The sequence below is a fragment of the Glycine max genome, chromosome 3 (genome assembly GCF_000004515.6).
Source record: "Glycine max cultivar Williams 82 chromosome 3, Glycine_max_v4.0, whole genome shotgun sequence".
Lineage (NCBI taxonomy): Eukaryota > Viridiplantae > Streptophyta > Magnoliopsida > Fabales > Fabaceae > Glycine > Glycine max.
Window position 1 is genome coordinate 1804674 of NC_016090.4, and position 24969 is coordinate 1829642.

General features: G+C 30.3%; 1 protein-coding gene across 1 annotated transcript; it reads left to right on the forward strand.

Moving 5' to 3' along the window:
* Positions 1-18499: 18499 nt before the first annotated feature.
* On the forward strand, positions 18500-24729 carry LOC100788968 (ATPase GET3A). Its single transcript, XM_003521350.5, has 7 exons — positions 18500-19116; positions 19321-19445; positions 21071-21221; positions 22465-22575; positions 23775-23913; positions 24020-24135; positions 24345-24729. Exons 1-7 carry the CDS (start codon positions 18865-18867, stop codon positions 24513-24515), a joined length of 1065 nt encoding a protein of 354 aa, XP_003521398.1. The 5' UTR covers positions 18500-18864; the 3' UTR covers positions 24516-24729.
* Positions 24730-24969: the final 240 nt, after the last annotated feature.

The window sequence follows — 24969 nt, forward strand, 5'->3', positions numbered from 1 at the left end:
CCAAAGGTCCTGATCCTATGTGCGCAAAAACGAAGGCGGTTTTCTCTTAAGACTGTCGTTGATATTTTGTCAATAATTACAAAATTGTCACCCAACTACATTTTAAGGCGGTTATTAACAACCGTCTTAGAATGTGCGTTATGAAAAGCAATTTCCAGATATCTTAATTACAAGTTTGCCACCGCGTCACATTCTAAGACGGTCCCAAATAACCGTCTTAGAATGTGCGTCGTAAAATATTACTTTTCTAGTAGTGTTAGCACCCTTAGAGTACTTGTCGTTCTAACAAAATACTGCTACGGAGTTATCACAATACATTTTCAGGGGCCTAGCAATACTGTCGACAATTCCAAGCCCTGAAATAAAGTTCCGCAACCAATTAGCCTGAATTGTAGCCTTAAAACATACTACAAATTCAGCTTTCAGATGCAACAACAACTGATGCATACGAAATTACTTTCATTTGTTTTCGTTTCATATCATTTCTAGGGCATTGTGCGAGACTAACTTTGTCTCATTTCTAAATTAGAATAGGTGATGTTAAACATCTTTCCATCTTGAATCTCTCTAGTACTTTATTGATATACGCTTTCTAAGATAAGCCTAACAATCCTTGTGATCTATTACAAAATATGTTTATCCATATCACATAGCTTACCTCACCCATATATTTCACTTCAAAGTTTCTAGAGAGAAATTTCCCAGTCTCATGAAGAAGACCAAGATCGTTAGTTGCAAGCAAGATATCATCAATATACAGAATTAGAAAATAACCTTACTCCCACTGACCTTCAGATACATATACCGATAAATAGTATTTTCCTTAAATTTAAAGGAAACAATGGTATCATTAAACCTCAAATACCATTGGCGGGAAGCTTACTTTAAGACTGTATATTGATTTCTTTAGTTTGCACACCATGTGTTCCTTTCCTTCAACTGAGAACCTCATTGGTTGGTCCATATAAACATTCTCCTCTAAATCTCCATTAAGAAAGACGGTTTTCATATCCATCTGATGTAGCTCCAAGTCATAATGGGTTACTAATGTCATGATAATCCTGAAAGAATCCTTTTGTGAGATCAGTGAAAATGTCTCTTTATAATCAATGTCATCTTTCTGAATAAATCCCTTAGCAACAAGTCTAGTCTTGTAACGTTCAAGGTTGTCATGAGAGTCACGTTTAGTCTTGAAGACCTACTTAGAACCAACTCTCTTACAACCCTTTGGTAATTCTACAAGGTCCTAAACTCCATTATGTTCCATGAAATTTATCTCTTCTTTCATGACATTTAACCATTTCTCAGAATTATCACAACTTATTGCTTGTGAAAACGAAATTGGGTCATTATCATTAATGCTTAAGTTTGTTTCTGTTTCATGTAGGTATACCACATAATCATTCGAAATAGCTGGTCTCATCTCTCTTTGAGACCTCCTTAATGCTACTTCTTGTGGTTCTTCCATAATAGGTTCATTATGCATTATGGGTTCATTATTGTGTTACTCCTCTTCATTAATTTTGTAACAACAACTAAACGAAGCAATCACCTTACTACTAGAGGCACAAACTAAAAGGACTTGCACTCTAACTTCTTTAATTTCTACTTCTCGTAGAACTGTACTCCCGCTGATTTCATCATTTTCAATGAACCTTGCATTTCCAGTTTCGAAAATTCTCATACTATGATTAGGACAATAAAACTTATACCCTTTTGATTTTCTGGATAACCAATGAAATATCCACTGATTGTTCTTGCATCCAATTTTCTTTCTTGCAGATTATAAATCCTTATTTCTACCTGGCAACCCCAAACATGCAGGTGCCTTATACTAGGTGTCCTATTTGTCCACAGTTCAAAGGTGTCTTTGGAACTGCTTTACTAGGAACTCTATTCAACAAATACATGACAGTTTTCAAGGAGTACATCCACAAAGATACGGGTAAAGTCAAATTGATTAACATACTCTTAATCTTATCCATTAAAATTCTATTACGCCTTTGTGATACACCATTTTGTTGTGGTGTACCGGACATTGTGTATTGTGCACAAATGCCACGTTTCTGAAGAAGTTTAGCAAATGGACCAGGGTGTTGCCCAATTTCATCATATCTTCCGTAATACTCATCACCTCTATCATATCTAATAATTTTCACATTTATGTCTAGTTGCCCTTTTACTTCATTGTAGTAAATTTCTAAGGCATCCATTGCCTAAGAAATCTCGGACAGTAAGTAGACATAACTGTAACATGAATAATCATCAATAATGGTGATAAAGTATCATTCCTTTCTGAAAGAACTAACATCAAAAGGTCCACAAATATCAGTATGCACAATTTCAAGAAGCTGAGTGCTTCTTGTAACTCCTTTCTTTGTATGTTTTGCTTGTTTTCCCTTAATACAACCCACACAAATATTTAGATCCATAAAATCTAGATAAGGATGAATTTCATTCTTTATTAATCTTTCCATTCTTTCTCTAGAAATGTGACCTAAACGTTTATGCCACAAGTAAGCATATCGTTCATTCACTAAACTATGTTTAGTGCCAACATTATGATGCAGAGTCAAGACAGTTTCAGTATAAAAATTGTCTAATTTCAATTTATATAAACCATCACAAAGGATACTAGTATCAATGAGATGATTATTCTTAAATAAATTGAAACATTCATTACCAAATTAAAAGAGTATCCAGTAACATCAAGTTTAGATAATGAAACTAAATTCCTAAATAAACTAGGTACATAAAGAGTTTCCAATAAAGAATGAAATTATTTAGTTAATGGCATATGTGAGGTACCATATAAGGTATATGTACTTGCACTGAGTTAATTTTCTTCAATATCATTTGGTGGTTTGAATCTGTAAAACCATTGTAATAAGCCGTGGTCTTTTATGTTTTTTGGAGAAGAGGAAAAATGATGAGTTTATTGTTTCTTTCTGTTTGTGGAAACCACGGTTAAAGTTGTTTTGCTTTTGTTTGTTAACATCTGTTTCATCTGTTTTCTCATAACAAGGTGAGTGGCTTGGAGATCAATCATGCTTTTGGAATTTTCATTGGAAATTTGGGCTCCAACCGTACTATTTCTGTCTGCAACTCTAGTCAATCATGCAGATAAATAAATAAATTGCATTTTTTGTTTGTGTGCTGCATCCGAATAATTGCAGTTTCTGGTATGTGAAGTTATACCGCAAAATAATCCTTTTTTCTAATGCTTGACTTCCAGAAATATAATATGTGTATAATAGGCTTCAGTTTAGGTGAATTTCAAAACCTAGTTACTTTTTCATTTGTTAACTATAATAGATATTTGAGCTTTTTGATTGGGGATATTTTTAATATAATGAAATAGTTGACTAGGTTTGTTATTTCAGCTATGGTTGGCGGAAAAATTATAAAAACAAGTTTTTTCATTAGAAGTAGAGAAAATAAGCCACTTATAAAATTATTTTTTAATTAATATTTCAAAATTAGATAATGTTTGTTTTCTATAAAGTTTAATATTAAAATTTTATTTATTTAAAATAAAAAAAATTGTCATTTTGCGTATAAAGAAAATTAAATTGGCCTATCCAAGTAAAAAATTTAAATTTAATAAAATTTGAATCAATTTATCCAAAAAAAACATTTAAAAAATAAATAAAATTAAAATAAAAACAATTCAAATTTTACTGATTTCAAATTTCTTAAAATTTTGACTTTCCAAGTTCAAATACAAGATAAAATTTTAAAATTTCTAATCATTCCGCCAAGAGGTTTTCTGTGTGACGACCCTTCAAAAGTCCAAACCCGATCATTCCGCTTTCTGTGTGACGACCCTTCAAAAGTCCAAACCCAATCATTCCGCCAAAAGCTCCCAATAAAAAAAGTCAAATTTTAGACATTTTAAGTTCTTTAAAATTTTGACCTTCTGAGTCCAAAAACAAGGTAAAATCTTAAGATTTCATATCATTCTGTCAAAAGGTACAATGCAACGACCCTAGTCGAAACCGTGCATCTCTTGTGTTTTCATCACTCAAAAATTTCCTTTTGCACACGGCTTGCACTGGTTTGTGCATCTATCAAGGAGTCTTCATGTTTTCTTGGTATGTTTTTCCTTTTTTTTTTTTTTGCAATCACCAAATGCTGAAGAGCAAAACAAATCCAGAGGTTTTAGGCCCATCAACATTACTTTTTTCTTTAAAGTCAACAACAAAACAAAAAATCCCTCTTAATTTTTGATTTAGGCCTTTTGTTGGATTGGCCTTGGATGTAATGAGTTTGTTACCGTTCATTCACTTTTGCTAACATGCAAATACTTCCACGGGAGGACAACCCAAGACCTACCAGATTTGTTTGGTGGACACAACCTCCGAGAGGATTCTTTAGACTCAATTGTGATGGGGCCTTCACTGTTTATGAAAATAAAGGAGCTGCAGGAGGAGTTCTGAGGGATTGGAAGGGTGAATTTATTCTTGTCTTTTCCGAGGCTGCCTTGATCGAGTGTTCTTCCGCATTAGAGGCTGAATTATGGGCCATCCAGTAAAAATTTAAGATATAAAAATTTAATTGTGGAGAGTGATTCTCTGAAAGCTATTCAAATCATTAACGCTGACAAGGGTGTTTTTCTTCAGTCTTCTATCCAACACATGATTGGGATGGTTGACAAGATTTGATGGAATCAGGGAAACTAATTCGGTAGCAGATGGTCTTGCTAAACATGGGTTATCCTTGTCTAAAGATCAGAGCATTAGAGTCTTTGAATCTCCTCCTGATTTCATTGAGTCTCGTTTGTTTGTATGGAGATAGAATTGGGAAAATATACTGTAGATGATCGATTTTCCTCTTTATTTGATTGGGGTCTGTATTTTTGTTGGCCATCTAGGACCATTTTCCTTTGATCAAGTATCTCTCTTTGTTATATTAATATTGTTAAAAAAAAAAAAAGCATTGTGTAATACAACAATTGAGCAAGTGTGTGTCTGATTGTACCACGGGAAATTGTTTCTTGTTTATGTTCGGAAATATGTGTATAACACCTCCGGTCTAGATAAACCTCGTTATTTTGAAGTTTTTTTCTTTCTTTGTTAAACTTGATTTGAGGTCTGATCATTGGGGACCTTCTTTGATAATATGAATGGCTGACTTGCTTTTTTATTCTAGCTATATATATGTTTGGAACTTCACATTTATTCAAGGATTTGTAATAATTAATTAATATAAATGTGTTTCTTTTGAATTAAAAAATAAAAATAAATTTTAACAGAATTTAGGAAAAAAAATAATAGCCAATAGATTTCAATTACAATAACTATAATTAAAGGTGGATAAACGAGTTTAGGTCCATAGAGTGGCCCGCGAGACCCACCGTCCGCGTGGGTTACGGATTAATTTTTTAAACGGTCCATGGTTATGTCATATTTTTGGCCCGTCCTGTTTAACCTGCTGACTATGCGATCCGTGGCGTCCGTGAGTTGCCCGCAACTCGCATTAGGGTTGATTTGTGTGATCCTGACCCAATTGATTTTTTCTTTTTCACTTTAAACTTTTTTTTAAATAATAGATAAAGAAATATATTAGATAAGATAAAAATTTAAAAGATAAAAATAAAAGACTTAAATTAAAAGATGATAAAGATAAAAAAAAAAAGATTAAGATAAAAAGATAAGTGATAACAGGCTAAAAATCTTACTTTTTGATATTTTTTTGATTTTTTTTCTTTTAATCTATCCATATCTGCAAGACATAAATAATAAAAATATCAATTTTTATCATTTGAGCTAAAAATAATTGTTAAATAAATATTTTTAAAGATATTTCAATATATTTTTATTATAAAAGATAGCTCTAGCATTTATCATTGTAGCAGATTAAAAACACTTTTTCTTCTCACGATTTTTCTCCACCACGCAAAGTACATCTCTTCTCTCTCTAGAATTTTGTTTGTATCCTATTGTTGGGGTTGATTTTGTTGTACTCTTAGATGCTTAGATGTGGAGATGGAGAAAACTCAAGCTACTTCAAATATGGAATCATTTGTTTTTGAAGATGTTTAAATTTCATATTTTAGATTTATTGTTTGGATTTTCTTTTATTAAGACATTATTTATTTTATTGATGTAATTGACTAATTATTGAGATTTTATTTACATCTATATTAAACTTAATTTGATTGTATTGTATTTTTATAAAAATTTAAATTCTTTTAAAACCAAGCCCGCGGACCGCCCCGTTTGACCCACGGAGTCCACGGGGCGGGGCGGACAATTTATTTGATCCGTGTAAGAAGCGGGGCAGACTGGCCCGGTCCGCTGCCAATGCGGGTTTATGCGAACGGGCCCTACGCGGGGCATGCCAGCCGGCTTACCCATCCCTAACTATATTATAATAAACAATTAAGAATCGATTTAAATGTTTTGAATAAATAAAAAATTATATTACAATTTAAATTTTTTATTATAAATTTAAAATATAACTTATATACTTACAAATATTTATTTGTTATAATAAATTTAATTATATTAAAATAATCATTTTTCTTATAAAATATACTTAATACTAATTAAAATATTATACTTATAAATATCATGGAAGTTGCTAGCCACAAAAGAAAAAGATCTTTTGATTATTTGTAGAAAGATAAAAAAATATCAAATTATTTTAAATCTTGTCTTCGCTATATTGAACAAAAACTTTGTTACTTCAAAAACGCACATCTAGATACACAAATTAATATTTTTTTAATTTAATATTATTGTATATTTCAAATGCAAAATAGATTTTAATTGTTATCAAAATTACACTCAAGACCTCCTTCCGAGTATGTATCCCATTTGATGTCATAAATGATCCACTTTCTCACATACATACCATGATTTATGGAAAATGTACAAGATATCACTTTCGTGGATGATCATGTTTACTAAAAGGTACTTGTCACATGCTCCTTGCTTGCCTAACTACCTACTTAGTCACATTTTTCTTACCCTTAGTAAGTTTTTTTATTCTTTTCGATAATAAAATGTGGAGATTATATTCAAGATATGGATATGTGTAATATATCTATTATGAGTGGTTTTGAAATGAATTCCATATAACACTCACACTTGTTGGAAAGGTTGGTTTCTATATAATAATTTCTGTTTTGTTTTGTTCTTCTACTATGCAACACAGCTTATTCTCTTAGAACAAGATGGATTCAAATGTCATTCAAAGTTGAGTGTTAGCTTTTTGTGTTACCTTTTCTCGGATTGGTTGGATCAGTTATATTTTGATAGAATAATTTAAATTTTATTATTCTTCTATATTCTATATATATTTCTTGTAGGTTCACAAAATTAAACCCGAATAAAATGTTAATTATTTCATCTTTTTATATTTTAATTGATTCTAGCAGGTTTAAAATCATAAAAAAGTATAATTATGAAATAAATATTAGGAGTTTTGAAAATGGTCAGAAATCACATTTTTAAATTTAAAGAAAAGATAAAAAAAATATTTTATCATGAACCAAAAACAACAAAAATTAATAGGAATCAAAAATAAAATTCAATTATTTATCATCAACGAAAAATATATTTAAATCTTTTTAAATTTTGATAAGTTTGATCTATCATTTGCGTGATTAATTTCACCTTTAAGAATTGATTCTGAGTTCAAAATAATTTTAAATAATTTTTTACACTTTTTATTTTATATATATTAGATAAAAATTCAGATTTCATCATGAGTTGAAACGACTTTAAATAATTTTTGACTTTAATTCAAATTTATGTACCAAATTTTACTTATAACTTAATCTTAGGTACAAGGGAACAAATTTTATAAAGAACCTTGAATAATTTACTACTCCTAAGATGGTTTTTTTTTTTGTTGATCATCAAAATATAATAGTTTTTTTAAAAATTATTTTATAAAGAAATAAAATTATCAACTGAAAAAAAAGTAAAATATAACTAAACTTTTAGGAGAAAAACAAATGATTTATAAATTAAATTTTTGAAAGAAATAGATATATTAAAATTATTAAAAAGGTTGGTGGATAAATTATAAAAACAAGTTTTTTCATTAGAAGTGGAGAAAAAAAAAAACAACTTATAAAATTATTTTTTAATTAATATTTCAAAATTAGATAGTGTTTATTTTCTATAAAATTTAGTATTAAAATTTTATCTATCTAACATAAAAAATTGAAATTTTGGGTATAAAGAAAATTAAATAGCCCCATCCAAGTAAAAAATTTAAATTTAATAAAATTTAAATGAATTTATACAAAAAAAACATTTAAAAAATAAAGAAAATTAAAATAAAAACAATTCAAATGCTACGGATTTAAGTTCCTTAAAGTTTTGACTTTCCAAGTCCAAGTACAACATAAAATTTTAAAATTTTTTATCATTCTGGGAAAAGGTTCAAGATTTTGTGTGCGATTACCCTTCAAAAGTAGTTCTAACCTAGGTGCATCTCCTGTGTTTTCATTCATCAATCAAGTTTGTTTTGTTCTGGACACGTCTTCTACTACTGGCTTCTTGTACATTTACCAAGGAGTCTTTAAAATTCTTATAAAGATAGAATTCGTGTTTGATTTTTATCTGCTGTCATTCATTCGAATAAACCATGGATGTAAAGATAACAATAATGACTCAAGAAATTGGAGGGAATGGGACAACATCATCAACTTATGCTTATTGGCAAACTAGGGGATGCAACAGATATCTTTTCATGTTCTTGCATACCGATTGGATGAATGGTAACTGCAGATTCGGGTGACAAGTGCCGGAGTTTACATTCATGGTCAGATGTGGAGGCAACTTTTGTTGGCATGCTATGTTTTTGGGCCTTCACTGTTCATGGAAATAAAGAGCTGCAGGAGGAGTTCTGAGGGATTGGAAGGGTGAATTTATTCTTGGTTTTTCCGATGCCTTGATCGAGTGTTCTTCCGCGTTAGAGGCTGAATTATGTGCCATCAAGATTGGAATGCAAACAGCAGTGGCAAGGGGTATAAAAATTTAATTGTGGAGAGTGATTCTCTAGAAGCCATCCAGATCATTAATGCTGACAAGGGTGCTTTTCTTCGATCTTCTATCCAGCACATGACTCGGATGGTTGACCGGATTTGTTGGAACCATGTATACTGGGAAACTAATTGGGTAGCTAATTCGGTAGCAGATGGTCTTGTTAAACATGGGTTATCCTTGTCTAAAGACCAGAGCATTAGAGTCTTTGAATCTCCTCCTGATCTCATTGAGTCTCGTTTGTATGGAGATAGAATTGGAAAAATATACTACTGCATATGATCGATTTTCCTCTTTATTTGATTGGGGTCTGTATTTTTGTTGGCCCTTTGGGACCATTTTCCTTTGATCAAGTATCTCTCTTTGTTATATTAATATTGTTAACAATTAATGAGCAAGTGTGTGTCTGATTTTATCATGGGTTAGCATTGTTTCTAGTTTCATGTTCGGAAATATGTGTATAACACCTCCGATCTAGATCAACTTCCTAACTTTCAAGTTTTTTTTCACTGAACATGCATGACCAAGGTTTAAGTAATCATTAAGCCATGAACCAACACCAGCCAATCCAAATTAAGCCTGTCTCGGCTGAATTTTCAACATGCATATCATTGCGATATTTTGTTTTTTTAATCCTATATATTTGCTTTTGGGCTATTTTTTTTTTTAATCCTATCATTCTACATGTATGATCCCTCAGTCATTGACCAACTACTCACTACAACTGCCAATAAATGAAAGCTCATATTTAAAAAACATCACTTTTAAAATTTTGTTTATTTATTCTTTAAATCTTGTAATTAATTTTTGGAATTTAATTTCTATGCATTAAGTGCTTTGCACTATGAATTATTCATAAATTACTATATTCATATTACTTCTAAGGTATTTAATCAAAATCAACAAATTTATGTTCAGGTTTGTAATTGAATGACAAACAATATATATATATATATATATATATATATATATATATATATATATATATTTTTATTTCTTAAAATAATTTTCAAAAATAAAAAATAAAGGATTATTTCTTCAAAATAAATTAAGCCAAATATTCACAAAACTTATGACTCTCAAGCCGCCGTGCAAGTGATTTACAACGTTCATTTATCTCACTATTTTATAAGTGTATCAAATTGATGTTTTTTGGAAGTATAAAAAATTTATAACACTTACCTACTAATTAATGTTTAATATATTATTCGTCAATTTTCTTTTAACATCTATATGAATATTATATGTGGTCAATTGGTAATATATAGGCTCTCATAGCTAGACATGGCAATGGGGCGGGTCGGGTAGGGGTATTGTCTCCTCAATCCCTTACCCCGACTCCTCAACATATCCCCATATCCGTGCCCGATATTCGACGGGTTTGAATTTATTGTCCTATCCCCGTACCTGTCGGGTATCGGGTATCCCAACCCCGTTCCACACACCATTTAGGAAAAAAAAATTATAAAAAAAATATTAAAAATTTGATTTTAAAAAAAAATAAATTGATTGTTAAACATTTATTTTTAACTACTTATATATCAATAAATTTATTATAACGCGTGTGCCTACATAAATAGTTAAGAAAATAATATTAAATTATGTAAAAATTTTAAAATAAAATTAACTAGTAATAAAAATTATGTGTCTTTTGATTAAATTATGCAAAATTCTAAAGATTTTAAGTGGCGGGGCAGGTTTGGGTTCAGGGTCGAGACAGGTCTAGTAATCTCATAGCCATACCCGTATCCGACTTTTGGTTATCGGGAAAAACTCGAACTCGAACCCATACTCGGTCAACTCGGATATTACCCATCAAAGTTAAAACGAATTCGGGCGAGTATCCACGGGTACGAATTTTCTTTACCATGTCTACTCATAGTGCATGATTCCTCGGCCATTTTTAGATGTTCCGTAGATACTAGATTTCCCTACACGTCATGAGCGAATTTGGGGACACCTACGATATATAATTCCAATGGTTTTATCAATAAAAAATAATAATTCCAATGACTTTGAAAAGTGAAAACCCAAAAGAAATTTCTAAGACAAAACGGAATATTATAAGAAAAAGTACTAGTTTATGGCCCAAAAGGGAGAAAATGATTCACGTAACATCACTTTGCTCCTTTTATTCTGCCAGCATCCCTTCTTCTAATATAACCGCCAAAACTGACCCTGTCAATCACCCCTCACGCCCCCACCTTTCTTTTTTTTGTAATAACTTCCATTTACAAGCTCTCTCTTCTCTCCCATACCATCTTTTTCTCTCTCTCTCAAAATGATGATGGCTTCAAATTACCCTAGAAAGGGACTAACCCTAACTTCTTCAAAGGCCATAGCTGATGCAGCTTCATGGTACTGTGCCTTTGTTCTCGTGGCACTCGTGCTCCTTAGCATGTTCAAAGGAAGCTCCATCATGATGCTTCCAAGTCATGCCAACAACCAACTCTTGTCACGGCCGTGCGAGGAAATCTATGTTGTTGGAGAAGGTGAGACGCTTCACACAATCAGTGACAAGTGTGGTGACCCTTTTATAGTTGAGAACAACCCTCATATCCATGACCCTGATGATGTCTTCCCTGGCCTTGTTATCGAGGTTACACCCTTACTTCTACCTAGAAATTAAGGGTTTTTTATATAAGGAAAAATCGATTTGCATATCCATGTAAGAGGAATATTAATATATCCTTTCTTGTCATAACCTTTTTTTAACTTTGTTCCTTTCTTGACTCTTGTATACATCTTCTCAAAATCAACACATAAACTTGATTCTTGTTTATATCTTCTCAAAATCAACATTAAATTGGAACCATGTCTATAATAACAATTTTTTTCCCTTTTTGTATAAATAAATTGTGTAGAAAAATTATATGGTTTATATGCTATAGTCTATCTGGAATTGCCTTCTTGAGGCCTGGGGATCATTTTGATCTATACCAAAAAAAGTATAATAATTAAGTTTTGTTCTTTTTTAATTTCATAACTGTTGGTCTAGAAGTAATTAGCATATACTTAATATACTTTAGAAAAAAAATATTTTTTATTAACCATGATATTGGTATCAAATAAGTTTTATCGAGAGAGGCTGCTAATCTTTGTAACGTTATAAAATTCAGAAGAAAAAAAATAATAACGTTATGAATCTTTCGGTAGATTTATACTACTATATATATCAATTAACGTTACGATTTCGTTAGCGGCTAGATGTTCTTGATTTGTCTCACTAGCGATGAAACTTGGAACGGTAAAGTGTGAATGGTTAAATGATGGTCTAATGTTGACAAAATTGGTAAATATTGCGGTTGATGAAAAGCTTGAAGAACAAACTTCCAAACTTTCATTGTCAAGAAACAATTTTCATATATATGGCCATGGAAGTTTTGAATATACTCGTCTATTTACGAATTTTCTCTTGCAAGTCTTTATTTTGTTTTATATGCAATAAAACTAAGCTTATATGTTTTGTGGCTGAGGACTGAGGAAGTTATGGATCTTGGCCGTTGAGTCTATCTTGATAAATATATTTGGTCTACGTATGAATCCCTTGACCTTGAGAGTTGAGAGAATTACTACACAAATTTTAACTATATATTCTTTTTAATAGAATTTTTTGTTATTTGCTGAAATTTACTATGAATTACAAAAAAAAAAGAGTGGTATACTTAATTACTTAAAAAAGAAGTGAAACTCGCACCATGCATGTTATGAGTCTTAACAAGTTTCAAATAAAGCTGTTAAAAAAACCAAATAAAGAATGTATTAAATGTGTTGCTAATTAATTAATGTTTTTGTTACAAAGAAACAAGTATAAGAGAAAGATTTATATATATAAAAAAAACAGAAATACAAGCTTGATATGATGTTGAAAAATTGGTTAATATACCTTGATACAAGGATGTATATGTTAGATTTAATTAGTACGAGAAAGAACAGTAAAAGTCCCCACGAATACACGTGTTTTAAGTGTTTTATTGGTTATATGGTAGTTAAATAAAGAAAGAAAAATGATCCATAGGAATAAATGATTGGTGATATAATGTGATAAAAAAATATAAAAGAAATGAGAAATGTTTATGACTTTGAGGGAGTGTTTATAAATAATTATCACCGCTCATAAAGTAAAAAAACAAACTCGTCTATTTGACAGAAATCACGAGAAGTTTCATTATGACTTTGTGCAGTTTCTTTTCGTTAAAAACAATATTTGTTTTGGTTTTATTCATGCATGTGGCTCAAAATACTTTTAGAACATGTTTGAAAATAGAATTTTAATTGAAGAAAGTAATTTATCAAGAGAATTTAAATTTTGTAATTTAAAATTTATTGTTTAGATATTTTTTTTAAAGAATTTAAAATTTTAGAATTTTAAAACAGAATTTTAAACCACTAAAAATCTCAAATTTCAATTTCTTTTTAAAAGGTGAGAAATTGAAATTCTTCTACAGTTTTCTTCAAGAAATACCCTATGAGATTGTGGTGGAACACCGATCGAGTCTGAGTATAAAAGAACACGTATAACTAACACATCAATCCTATTTTTTTTTTTTTCATTCATTTTTTTTCACCCTCATAATTTTAACTTTTTTTATTCAAACATAAAATTTTGAAAATAAAAGAATTTCAATTAAAATATTTAAATTTTTTATAATTTAAAATTTCTCAAAATTTTTATTTCTTCCATCCAAACATACTCTTAGTATTTTTCACTAGTTTGGGTTCAAAAGATGGAAACCTCCATTGAATACGCCCGAGTTTTATATGGGTTCATGCATGTGTTTATTTCCGCTTTCGTTGATACATACCGGGGACACTAAATTTTCCTGCGAAACATGAGTTATCTTGCCACGTTAACCTTCCCTTTTAGCAGGTTAAGTTATCCATATCCCTCTTTACATGAAGATAATTGACTGCCTTATGGTTATATTTTGATTTTTGATGTTATATTTTAGGCCAATTTTAATGACCTATTTTGAACTTTAGTAAAAGAGGAATATGATTGAGAGATTTAGGAATGTTATTTCTTGATCCAGAATCATTACGTGAGTCATATTGATTTTGATCAATCAGTGGGCGGCGGCATGACTGATGTAGAGTTCTGGATAAAAAATAATTTCTCATATTCACATATTATTATTCTCTTTATTTTTATCTGTTTCTCTTTTATTTTCATTCATCTTCCTTGTTTCCGTCTTCTTCTTTTTTTATCAACCAATCAAAGATGGCCAATTAAAACCAAATATTAGCGTACAGGCATGACAAACTACTCGATCCCTCCTTGTTTCCATCCACTTTATTTTTCACATATTCTTTCCTTCCTGGCAATTATATCTTTTAGGGAATGTTCAACCCACATCAAGGTTATAGAAGTATCAAATAAACAAAATAAACCAAAAATACAAGTGATAACAGAAAAATTTAGGTTTAATTGATAGTCAATTTTGACTAAAATTAATTATAATTTGTTTATTTTAATGTTTTTTTAATGAAATAATGAGAAATTTAATATTATGTTAATTTTTGACCAATAAGATTCAAAAGAAGAATAAGTGTTTTGGAGGAAAATTGATACAAAAACGTAAAGAAAAAGTTGAAGTTTGAGACAACTAGTTTAACGTGCAAAATAGACTAGCGTGTCTTCTCGCTCAGGGATCAGCTCAAGCTTAGCATGTCTCCTCGCGTGATTGCCCGTCATACTCGTTAAGCCGAGAAGGTCCACGTAACGCGAGATCGTGTGAATTTTAAGCTACCTTAGACTAAGTGCGTGATTGTCGCCATACTCACTAAGCCCATATGCTGCCGTGCTCAGCGCGTGATCACATTGTCATACTCGCTAAGCCGAGAAGGTTCACTTAGTATGAGGTCACGTGAATTTTAAGCTACCTTAGACTTATAAAAGAAGTAGGAAGCAAAAAAAAAAAAAATACACCGAAACACCTTAACATTGCATCAAAGGTCATTAGATATGTTAGGTCCTAACACATTTAAATTTTGAATTTATCTTCTACTTTTCCCTTTAACTTTCCACTTTCAATTCTTTATCTTTTGCTTGAAAATTAGGTTTGTACCAATCTAAGTATAAACAAAGTCTATGTGGACTCGACACTCGAACTTCCGTTTTACTTTATTACTTGTAACAATTTGATATACTTGTCAATGAGTTAACAATAAACTTTATGTTGGAAATTTGGTTCATATATCTAGATATATACAAGGATTGATTGGGTTCAGAAGATAGAAAACGTCTTATATACACACGAGTTTTATAATGGGTGACGATGGGTTTATTTCCATTTTCGACGTTATATATTGATGACATTTTTCCTTGAGAAACTTAGCTTGCACCCTATGCTTGGTGGGCTATGTTTGGTATTGTCTTTTAGAACTTATAAACTCTTTTGATTAACTTATAAATTCTTTTGATCTAAATAAGTTTATTTACTATACAAACTTATTTGAGTAACTTATTTTTTAAATTATTTTAAGTAATTTATTTTGATAAACTATTTAAAGTAGCTTATGAAAAATAAACTATCTTACAAGTTATTAGTTTTTTCATCTTCTTAATTTTATTCTTATTATTTTATTTGAAATTCAATTTATCATTTTTATTCAATTTAAAAACTATTTTATATTTTTTGTTTGCCATCTAAAAAAATCCTAATATTTAATTTTACATTCCTACATGTACACGACAATAAACTCATCAATTATCATCACTACACCATCCTTAAAAGTTAGAAATTATTTTGGATCATATAAATTTTACAATTATTTACTAAATTATTTTTTTTCTCTAATTTGTGTCCTTGCATGTTTTTTATTTTATCGATTCAATTCATCAAAGCAAAAATATCTTTTTTGTTAACTAAACCCTACACACAATTGAATATATTATTTACATCATTTGATATTTATTAGTTAATTTATCAACTAATCTTACCAAATACTTTCAGTTAAATTAGATAATATCCCGCCCTTAGCTTATAACTTATAAGCTAGTTTTATCAAATATAATCTTAAGGTTTCCTTCACTATTTATACTAAGATATATTGTGTTACATTTTGAGGTTAATTTAGGCATATTTTATTTAGGGTCATGTCCAACCCACATCAAAATTAAGTGTATATTCGGAAGGAATGATAACTTTATTGGTTTAGAAAATCAAAATTAAGAATATGAATAACTTTAAAAACTTTGTGAAACAAAATTTGAAGAAAAAAAATGTTCATATGGGGGAGACTTGAAATTTAGGAAATTTTAGTGACTAAGTATAATTATAAATAGAAGGCTTAACTTATGTTTTTAATTAGTATCTCAGCTTCATAACAAGTTTGTTTTTTATTGTCTGGATTTAAAATTATTTTTTTAAAACCTAGCTAGCTTGGTCGAGCCTAACATAGGTGTGACCATAGGCCTCTGTCTAGCGATGTTTCTTATTTTTACTCTTAATTATAATTAATTGCAAAACTTAATAAATTTAATTTCAATTAAAATAAAAAAATATATTACAATGTATTGTTATATTAGTTAATAAAATTATGTAAGGGATCTAGTTGGTTGAGTTGTTGGTAATTCCTGTTTTTAGTTCCTACATATAAAAAAATATTATTTAATAAATTTAATAACACCTAAAATGTTGATATAGTTTCTTGAATAACTCTAAATCCTCTTACTACAAGTTTCAACAAATCATCCTATTATCTTTCATAGCTAGTAAGTTTTAAATGTATTTTATACTGCCAAAACATTAAATATATTTATTTTTTATTTAATATTTACCATAACGGGAAATTTAAGAGGATAGAATAGAAGGATGTAGTATTGCTCTAGTTTCTAAACATCGACCCCAAAAAACACAAACGGTTTCGTTAGTACTTAAATTAAAACTTCAAACTCCATTTTATCTTTATTCAATTTCTAAATTTTTTGCAATTCAAGAAAAATATTTGAAAAGGGCGAACGTGTTTTCTTCTACTCAATCTTGATAAATATTTTTTTTCATAAAAAAATAAATTAAAATTTAAAAATTAATTTTCATATATTATCAATGTAATTTTTTTTCATAATCAACCAATTAAAAATCAAACTCTAACTTTTAAATTAGCTAATATTTTAAGTTGAACATTGTACGTGTACAAGATAAAATATTTATTTTATATAATTAAAATTTATAAAAAATATTTTCAATATACAATTAATATCATAATTATAACACTAAATTATAATTTTAGTCACTCATTATTTCTTAATATATTATTTTATCCTCCTTTTTTGCAATTTTAGGCTTGATATTTTAAAAAACTTAAAATTTTGATCAAATTCTTAATTTTGCATACATTTATTTTATTATATATTTTAATTAATTAAATTTTTTTATTGATTACATCTTAAATAAATATGTTAGATTTTGGGATTCAACTAGACCAAAATAAAAAAATATAACATATGCAAAATTGATAATTACACAAAAATTGTGAATTTTCTAAATTGTCAAGACTAAAGCGAAAAAATATAGGAGAACAAAAATTACAAATCAAGATTTAAAGAAGGACTAAAATTATAATTTAGTTTAATTATAAATATCATACACAAATTATATTTGAATATATAAATTATATTTTAGACTTACAATGAATTATATAAATTTGACTCTCCTAGTTTCTATTTATAAGATCCAAATTTAAAATTATTTTTTTTTATAAATTCTATAATACTCCTTGTAGTAATTATTTTTAGACTCCTTCGTTAAAAGAAGAAAGATAATGACTTGGCAAACAAGTAGAAAAAAAGAAATACTAATGAAAACGATAGTTTTGAAAAAAATATTATAAATTTAAAATAAATTTATTATTATCAATTAAATTAATTACTTTTGTTAATTTTAATGATTTAGATAATTAAGTCTTATATAGGAATATATGGAGTGTATAAGGTTATCAACTTAATGTAACATGATTGGTATATAACTTTGTCCTCAAAATATGATCACTAGTTTCATCATTCCAACAAATATTATGAAATAAATATAAGATATTAATCCATTAAATGATTGTTAACATTATAGAGATTAGTCATCGACTTTTGTTCAAGGAATATCATGATTTTTATAAAAAAATAAAATGTAATATGAGATTATTTTAACTATTATCATTTAAAAAAATACTGAGATTTAAAATAAAGATAAAAGAGGATAAATTATAAGGAATAAGTGTTTTTCTAAATCTTTTTCATATCATTTTTCGTATTTTTAGATTTGTTATCATTTTATCTTAAGATTTGAGTACCTAATTTGAACCAAGGAGAAGGAGTAGTAATTCTAATTTAATTTAATTTTTAAATATAAAAAATTATTGATATTTCCAACACATCTTTTAATATACTCTTCATTATCATAATAAATAGTGATAATAATAATGAAACTTAAATAATAATTTGACTCATACATTTTTTGTCTGGACACTAAATTGCTCACAATTTATTTATTTTAAGATGAAAAAGGAAAGTTAACTGATTTGATAACAAATAAACGAGGAACAAAAACAGTATATTTATTTGAGTAATTGATGAGATCAAGATTTGGATTCCTGAGAAAACATCAAATAAAATCAAAACCCAAATTCGCAGGTTATTGAAAATTGAAATCCTAGGAGAAACACATCCACAGCAAAAGAAGAAGAAGGAAGAAACCAGCGTCACTCATCTCATCGTGGTTCTGCAAAGTCTTCTTTTCTTTTCGGTGAATTAATAAAGGGTTTTTGCGTGGTGATTGTGTTGTGTTGTGCTGTGCTGTGTATCTGAATCCGCGCAATTAGGTTTTGTGATTAATTCATTGATTAATCAGAGAGAGAAGGGGGAATAATGGGAGATCAAGTGGAGGGAACGGTGCAGAACGTTCTGGAACAGGAGACTCTGAAGTGGGTCTTCGTTGGTGGCAAAGGCGGCGTCGGCAAAACGACATGCAGTTCAATCCTATCCATTCTCCTCGCCACCGTTCGCTCCTCCGTCCTCATCATCTCCACCGACCCCGCCCACAACCTCAGCGACGCCTTCCAGCAGCGTTTCACCAAAACCCCCACCCTCGTCAATGGCTTCTCCAATCTCTACGCCATGGTACTACTCTTCCACTTTCCAACTTTTTTTAGGGTGCCCGGTTCGATTCGAATCCTTCCGCTAACAAGAAAACTAACAACTAACATTTGCCTATAAAAAATTTTTAAAAAACCCTCACTTTTAAGGATTGCTTTGCTTTGTTTTTCCATTCAATTGTTTTGATGTCTTGTTGTTGTTATTGCATGTTGTGATGTCTTATTGTAGGAGGTGGATCCTACTGTTGAGCATGAAGACATGGGCGGCGCTGATGGGATGGACACCTTGTTCTCTGAGCTCGCCGGCGCGATTCCCGGGATTGACGAGGCCATGAGCTTTGCTGAGATGTTGAAGTAAGAATAATACTGTGACAACTGACAATTCAATCTTGCTCAACTTGTTTTTGATTCCTGTGTAATGTTTGTGATAAGATTAGTAAGCTGAAACCAACAAAGGTTGGTCCAGTTGGTGAGTAATCTGTAAGTATTCTTTGAGCCTTGAGTTTTACCCTGGTGAGCCCCTAGAACTCAACTCCCCCGAAACTTTTATTCACCAAAAAAAAAAGATTAGTAAGCTGGTCAATTTATGTTTGAGGTGTGCGAGAGAGAAAGGGGAATGACGGATGGTTGGTTTATATGGACTGGTGATTGTATGTAGTGCATGCTTGGAAGCCTGTTATAAAGGGGAAAAAAGTGTCAATTTTGCTTTAGAAACGTGGAAGCTATAACTGTGACAATTCAATCTTGCTTAACTTGTTTTGGGTGTGTGTAATTATTAATGTTTGTGACCAGATCAGTGGATTGGTTTGGGTTTGAGGTGAGCAAAGAGGAATGATGGTTGATTATGGATCGGTGATTATTGTATTTAATTAATCAATCAGAATTGTTAAGAGAGTTTTTTGAAAAGAAAAATTATCAATGGATGCCACTACCCTAATTACCGCCTAGAAAGATAAAGGGAAAGAAGAGAGAAAGGTGTAAATATGATGTGATAAGAAGGGAGAGGTAGAGGGAAATTATAAGTGTTGATAGAGTGTATGATACGTGAAGGTATGAACATATTATCATGATTTCAGAAAACCCTTGGGGAAACAGATTTTGAGATCTGAATCCTGAAAATAGGGACTTGGATAAAAGGGGAAAGATTGTTGTGTTTAGTTGTATATTTTTCATGTGAACTGCACAATTTGTGTTTGTGTATGTTTCTAATTTGTTGCAAGAAACTTGCTTTTCTTTAGATACCTGTCCTCGTGGTGACCTATTTGGTTGTCACCTCTGCCAGTGATATAGTGAATGTCCTGATTTAGGTCGTAGTTCTTACGCTGTTTCTTCAGGATCCTTATGTCACTTGAGGTGGGTAAGCAAAAGGAAAGATTTATTTTCAATTTTGTCGTCTGTGTAAATTTGTGGAGATATGTTTTCAGAGATAGCCTGGTACCGGGAGCCTTTAGAGTTTAGACATTGTTGAGGTTTTACTGTTGGTTTCTGAAAAATCCTTCTAAAATTCTGTCTAGCAATAGCAAGTGCTGAGTTCTTACAGATTCATAAGTTAAAACTACAGTATTCTGTAGGCATATTCTTCATGAGATGGCATCACTCCCATCACGTGTATGTTACCTTCATAGTTCATACTTGATTATTGGTCTAAGGTCAAAGCAAATATAAAAACTTCTTAGGGTGACTGTTGATTTGTATACAAGAAAAGGGTGAGCCTATTTGCTTTTTAAAACGGCATCAATATGTGGTAATCTCAAAATCTAAAGTTGGAAGTGTAATTTGTATCAACTAAGCTATGTGGATTTTTTTATTTTTTATTTATTTATTGATTTGCAAAACATGCTTAACCATGGTTGGCTCATTAAGAAATCTGTTAACCAAGTATGTGGTGCTGCCATTTTTCATTTTTCATTGAAATGTCACTTTTCAACTTAGTTTTATCTTTTATTAACTGTGTGCTTTGATCTATAAAAATTTTGCAGATTGGTTCAGACAATGGATTATTCTGTTATTGTCTTTGATACTGCTCCCACTGGCCATACACTCAGACTATTGCAATTCCCATCGGTTTTAGAAAAGGGCCTTGCAAAAGTGATGTCTTTGAAAAATAAATTTGGTGGTTTGTTTAATCAGGTATGAACTTAGGAATGAAATTTTTTGCATCATAAGATAGTTTAAAGTTAACTAGGCTTAGTTTCAGAATTTCGATGGACTATAATCTTCAAATTTTTTTTAATACATTCCCTCATAGTGGATCTGGATTCTGGAATCAGTGCAGTATAACCATAACATCTCTCATCTCTTGTTAACATACATAGAAGACTTATTTAATACCATGATCTTGATCTTCCATCAGATCCCCCCCCCCCCCCCCCCCCCTGCCCCCGTTCATTAGATGGTTCTTTGGCTAGTAGATCCAAGTATAGAAACAAATCCTCATTTCATTTGGAGGTCCTACTGTTTCAGTTTCAACTTCCATCACTGCTTTCCATTCCTTGATTTTCCTCCCAGATGTCTCATTCCATACAAAAGAGATGTATTCTGGTCCTGTATGTGTAGTGATCCCACTCTAAATAACTATTTTTTGTCTTTCTTTGTGCTTTGATTCGAGATGGGAAGTGTGGACGTCTGTTGTCCATTGTTTTAGAATTGAATCACTGGAGACCTATTTGATTTTGTCAAAAACTACTGATCAGTCTTGTGTGATAGTTGCATTCTTCATATTCAATTAAATGATTGTCATTTGATGCCTCTGGAAGTAATTTGTATATTACCACTACTCATCGCATTCAATGTTGAAAAATGGAAATGAACTCTTGTAGTTGTGGTTACCAATGTATGCATTTAATAGTTTAAATAGTTTCTGCATGAAAAATCAATTGTTTTGTTCCTTTTGTATAACATCCACCGATCTACTCATATATTATACATTATGTTATAATACATGAGAGTGGGACTCTCACTCTCCTCACTCTTTCAATTAGATATTCTCAATATTCTCTCTCCTCTCATTTGGATGTATTTCACACACTTCTACTAGTAAAATAATTTCTCTCGACTATCTCAAACTAACCTCCTTTTATCTTCATCTGCATACTTTATTTTTTTAACCATTTTTTTCAATTTAAATAGTTCATTGTAAATCTAAAATACAATTTATATATTTTAAAAAATATTTATTACTAATTTTAATTATATAAAAATAAATATGTATCCTGTGCACTGTATAGGCTAACATAATAGTCAAATATTATTCTTGTAACATAACTATTTATGTACCTAACTTGGAACAAACTTCTTTGATTATTCATGAGATGATGCGTTTTGTTTCAATATCTATTGTGTAATTGGAAGCCATTTTGAACTTTAACCACAGATGACTCGCATGTTTGGCATGGGTGACGATTTTGGGGATGATCAAATCCTTGGGAGGCTTGAAGGCATGAAGGATGTAATTGAACAAGTTAATAAGCAATTCAAAGATCCTGTAAGAATTACATTTAATTTCTGTTTGTTATTGTTTTAAAAATGATGATTTCTTGTTTTTCCTTCACTAAATTGTGGCCTATATTCTTCTAGATCTATTATCTGTAGTTTTTATTTATTATTTTTACAACCTTAGACTGTAATTTGTATATTCATGAAAGAATTTGACCTTGTAGTTCTTAGAAACTATCAAGGTTAGGATCTAAAAATGTTGAACATATAGCTAGTTGCACATATCTTGTTTTGACATATTATTAATTTAAAACCCTAGATGACATGGATTTTATACTTGTAATGAAATACTCCCCCTGGACCTAAATATAATCAAATTTAACTAATTTACACGGGGATCAAGAAAGTTGGTTAATGTCATTTAATTCTTCTAATGACATTTAAAAAAACAATCCTTTTTCTACAAAAAAAAAAAAAAGTGTCCTTCATTAGGTCCTGAGGGAGTATTATATTTATTCACACTAAAACTGTTGTTGGTTTTTTTGTAGATTTTTTTTTGGAAAAGAAGATATGTTATGTAGAGGAGCTTAATAAACTTTTATTCATAAGTGTAACATAATTCAAATACTAACATTATCCTAATCTTAAAATCAAAGTGATAACATACATAATCTAAATGACAAGAATAATATACATATCTTTATCTAAATAATATCCTAAAAATTTGAAACAACAAAAAATTCTAAAAATTAACTTGTTTATTTTCAAATTACAATATTTAGGTATATTTTCTCAACAACTGTTTTTTTCAGTTGTTAGATGGTATTAACCTTTGAAAAATAAATATATGTAAGAGGACCTTAAAAAATTAAGGTCAGTTGAAGCATTTTTCTACTAGGGTTTGGATTTGATCAATTTCAATGGCTAAGAAGGTCCTTTCCTGCATAAAAGCAATATCTCCGTATAATTTTGATCAAAAGAATGGGCTTACTTTCCTCAGTTATTCTTATAATACTCTCATGTTTGTTGTTTTTTAACTTGAATTCTAGATTTGTCCTACTCATTTGTTGTTATTGTTTATGTTCCCTTTATTTGATAATTTAGTACGATCAATTAAGATGTATGTATTATTTATTGTGCTGTCTTTGAATTTTATTCCTGTATATTTATGCGCTTGATTTTATTTTCTATTGTACTAGTTACCAATCCCCTTTCAATAACTAAATTGTTGTATTTCTTTATTTACAGGACATGACAACCTTTGTCTGTGTGTGCATTCCTGAATTCCTTTCTCTGTATGAAACAGAAAGATTGGTTCAGGAGCTTACAAAGTTTGAAATTGACACTCACAATATCATCATCAATCAAGTTATCTTTGATGATGAAGGTAACTAACATGCTTGTCATGTCCTTTGATATCTTAAATATTTTTTTTATTATTATTATTTCTTTCTGTATCATATTATTGTCTTCTAATCCATTCATCCTTGTAGATGTTGAATCCAAGTTACTTAAAGCAAGGATGAAAATGCAACAGAAATATCTGGACCAGTTTTACATGTTGTATGATGACTTTAACATTACCAAGCTGCCATTGCTCCCAGAGGAGGTTAGTTGTATTCTCCATATTCAGCAGATGCATACATGTTTACTACATATATAATTACAAAATTTCATGTTTGCATTGCGGTGGTGGTAAAAACCCTTGTGGTTATTTGTAAAACCACTGAAACCGTGTGAGTAGTTGCTTTTCTTTCATCCGTTAGTCCCTGCTTGTTTGTATTATTAGCCTTTAAATTATCTAGTATAAATTGATAGGTTACTGGGATTGAAGCTCTGAAAGCATTTTCAAGACATTTTACATCACCATATCAAGGCTTATGTGGTAAAGGAGACCCGGTTGAACGGTTAGAGCGTAAAGTATCAGCACTACAGCGCCAGTTACATGAGGCTGAAGAAGAACTGGAGAGACTCAAAAGGGGCAACTAGGTTTGATGGCCTCCATTCATGAATAATATGTCATTGTATTCCTTTTTGGTTCACATTATTTTTTAGCTTAAATTTGATAAAGCATCTTTTTTCTTTGTTGGGCTGCCAACACAAGTCATTCCCTATATGTTTTTTATTTAATTATTGGCACAGCGAGCTTTCTTATGTAACCCCCCAAAAATATTGCTGAGGTTAGCCTAATTTGTTTCACGAATATTCTTTTCATATTATGAGTTGGATAATTTCTTATCAACATTCTTCCTTTTTTGTTTTAAACTTTTCAAGTAAAGATGACATGTTAAAATGTTCGATTTTCCATGAAAAAAACTATAGTATGTTATTAGCGCAATTGAGTTTGGTCTACAACATCTCGCCTATGTCTTGATTCTGTAACCAAGGGGGGCTTTAACACAATTAAGGGCAATTCTTCTATTTACAGGTGTTGTTTTATTCG

Excerpts from the sequence above, each read along its gene's own strand:
- LOC100788968 (XM_003521350.5), top strand. The coding sequence starts at position 18,865 with ATGGGAGATCAAGTGGAGGGAACGGTGCAGAACGTTCTGGAACAGGAG. Across the intron at positions 19,117-19,320 it reads TCTCCAATCTCTACGCCATG|GAGGTGGATCCTACTGTTGA; the intron begins GTACTACTCTTC and ends GTCTTATTGTAG. Across the intron at positions 23,914-24,019 it reads AGTTATCTTTGATGATGAAG|ATGTTGAATCCAAGTTACTT; the intron begins GTAACTAACATG and ends TCATCCTTGTAG.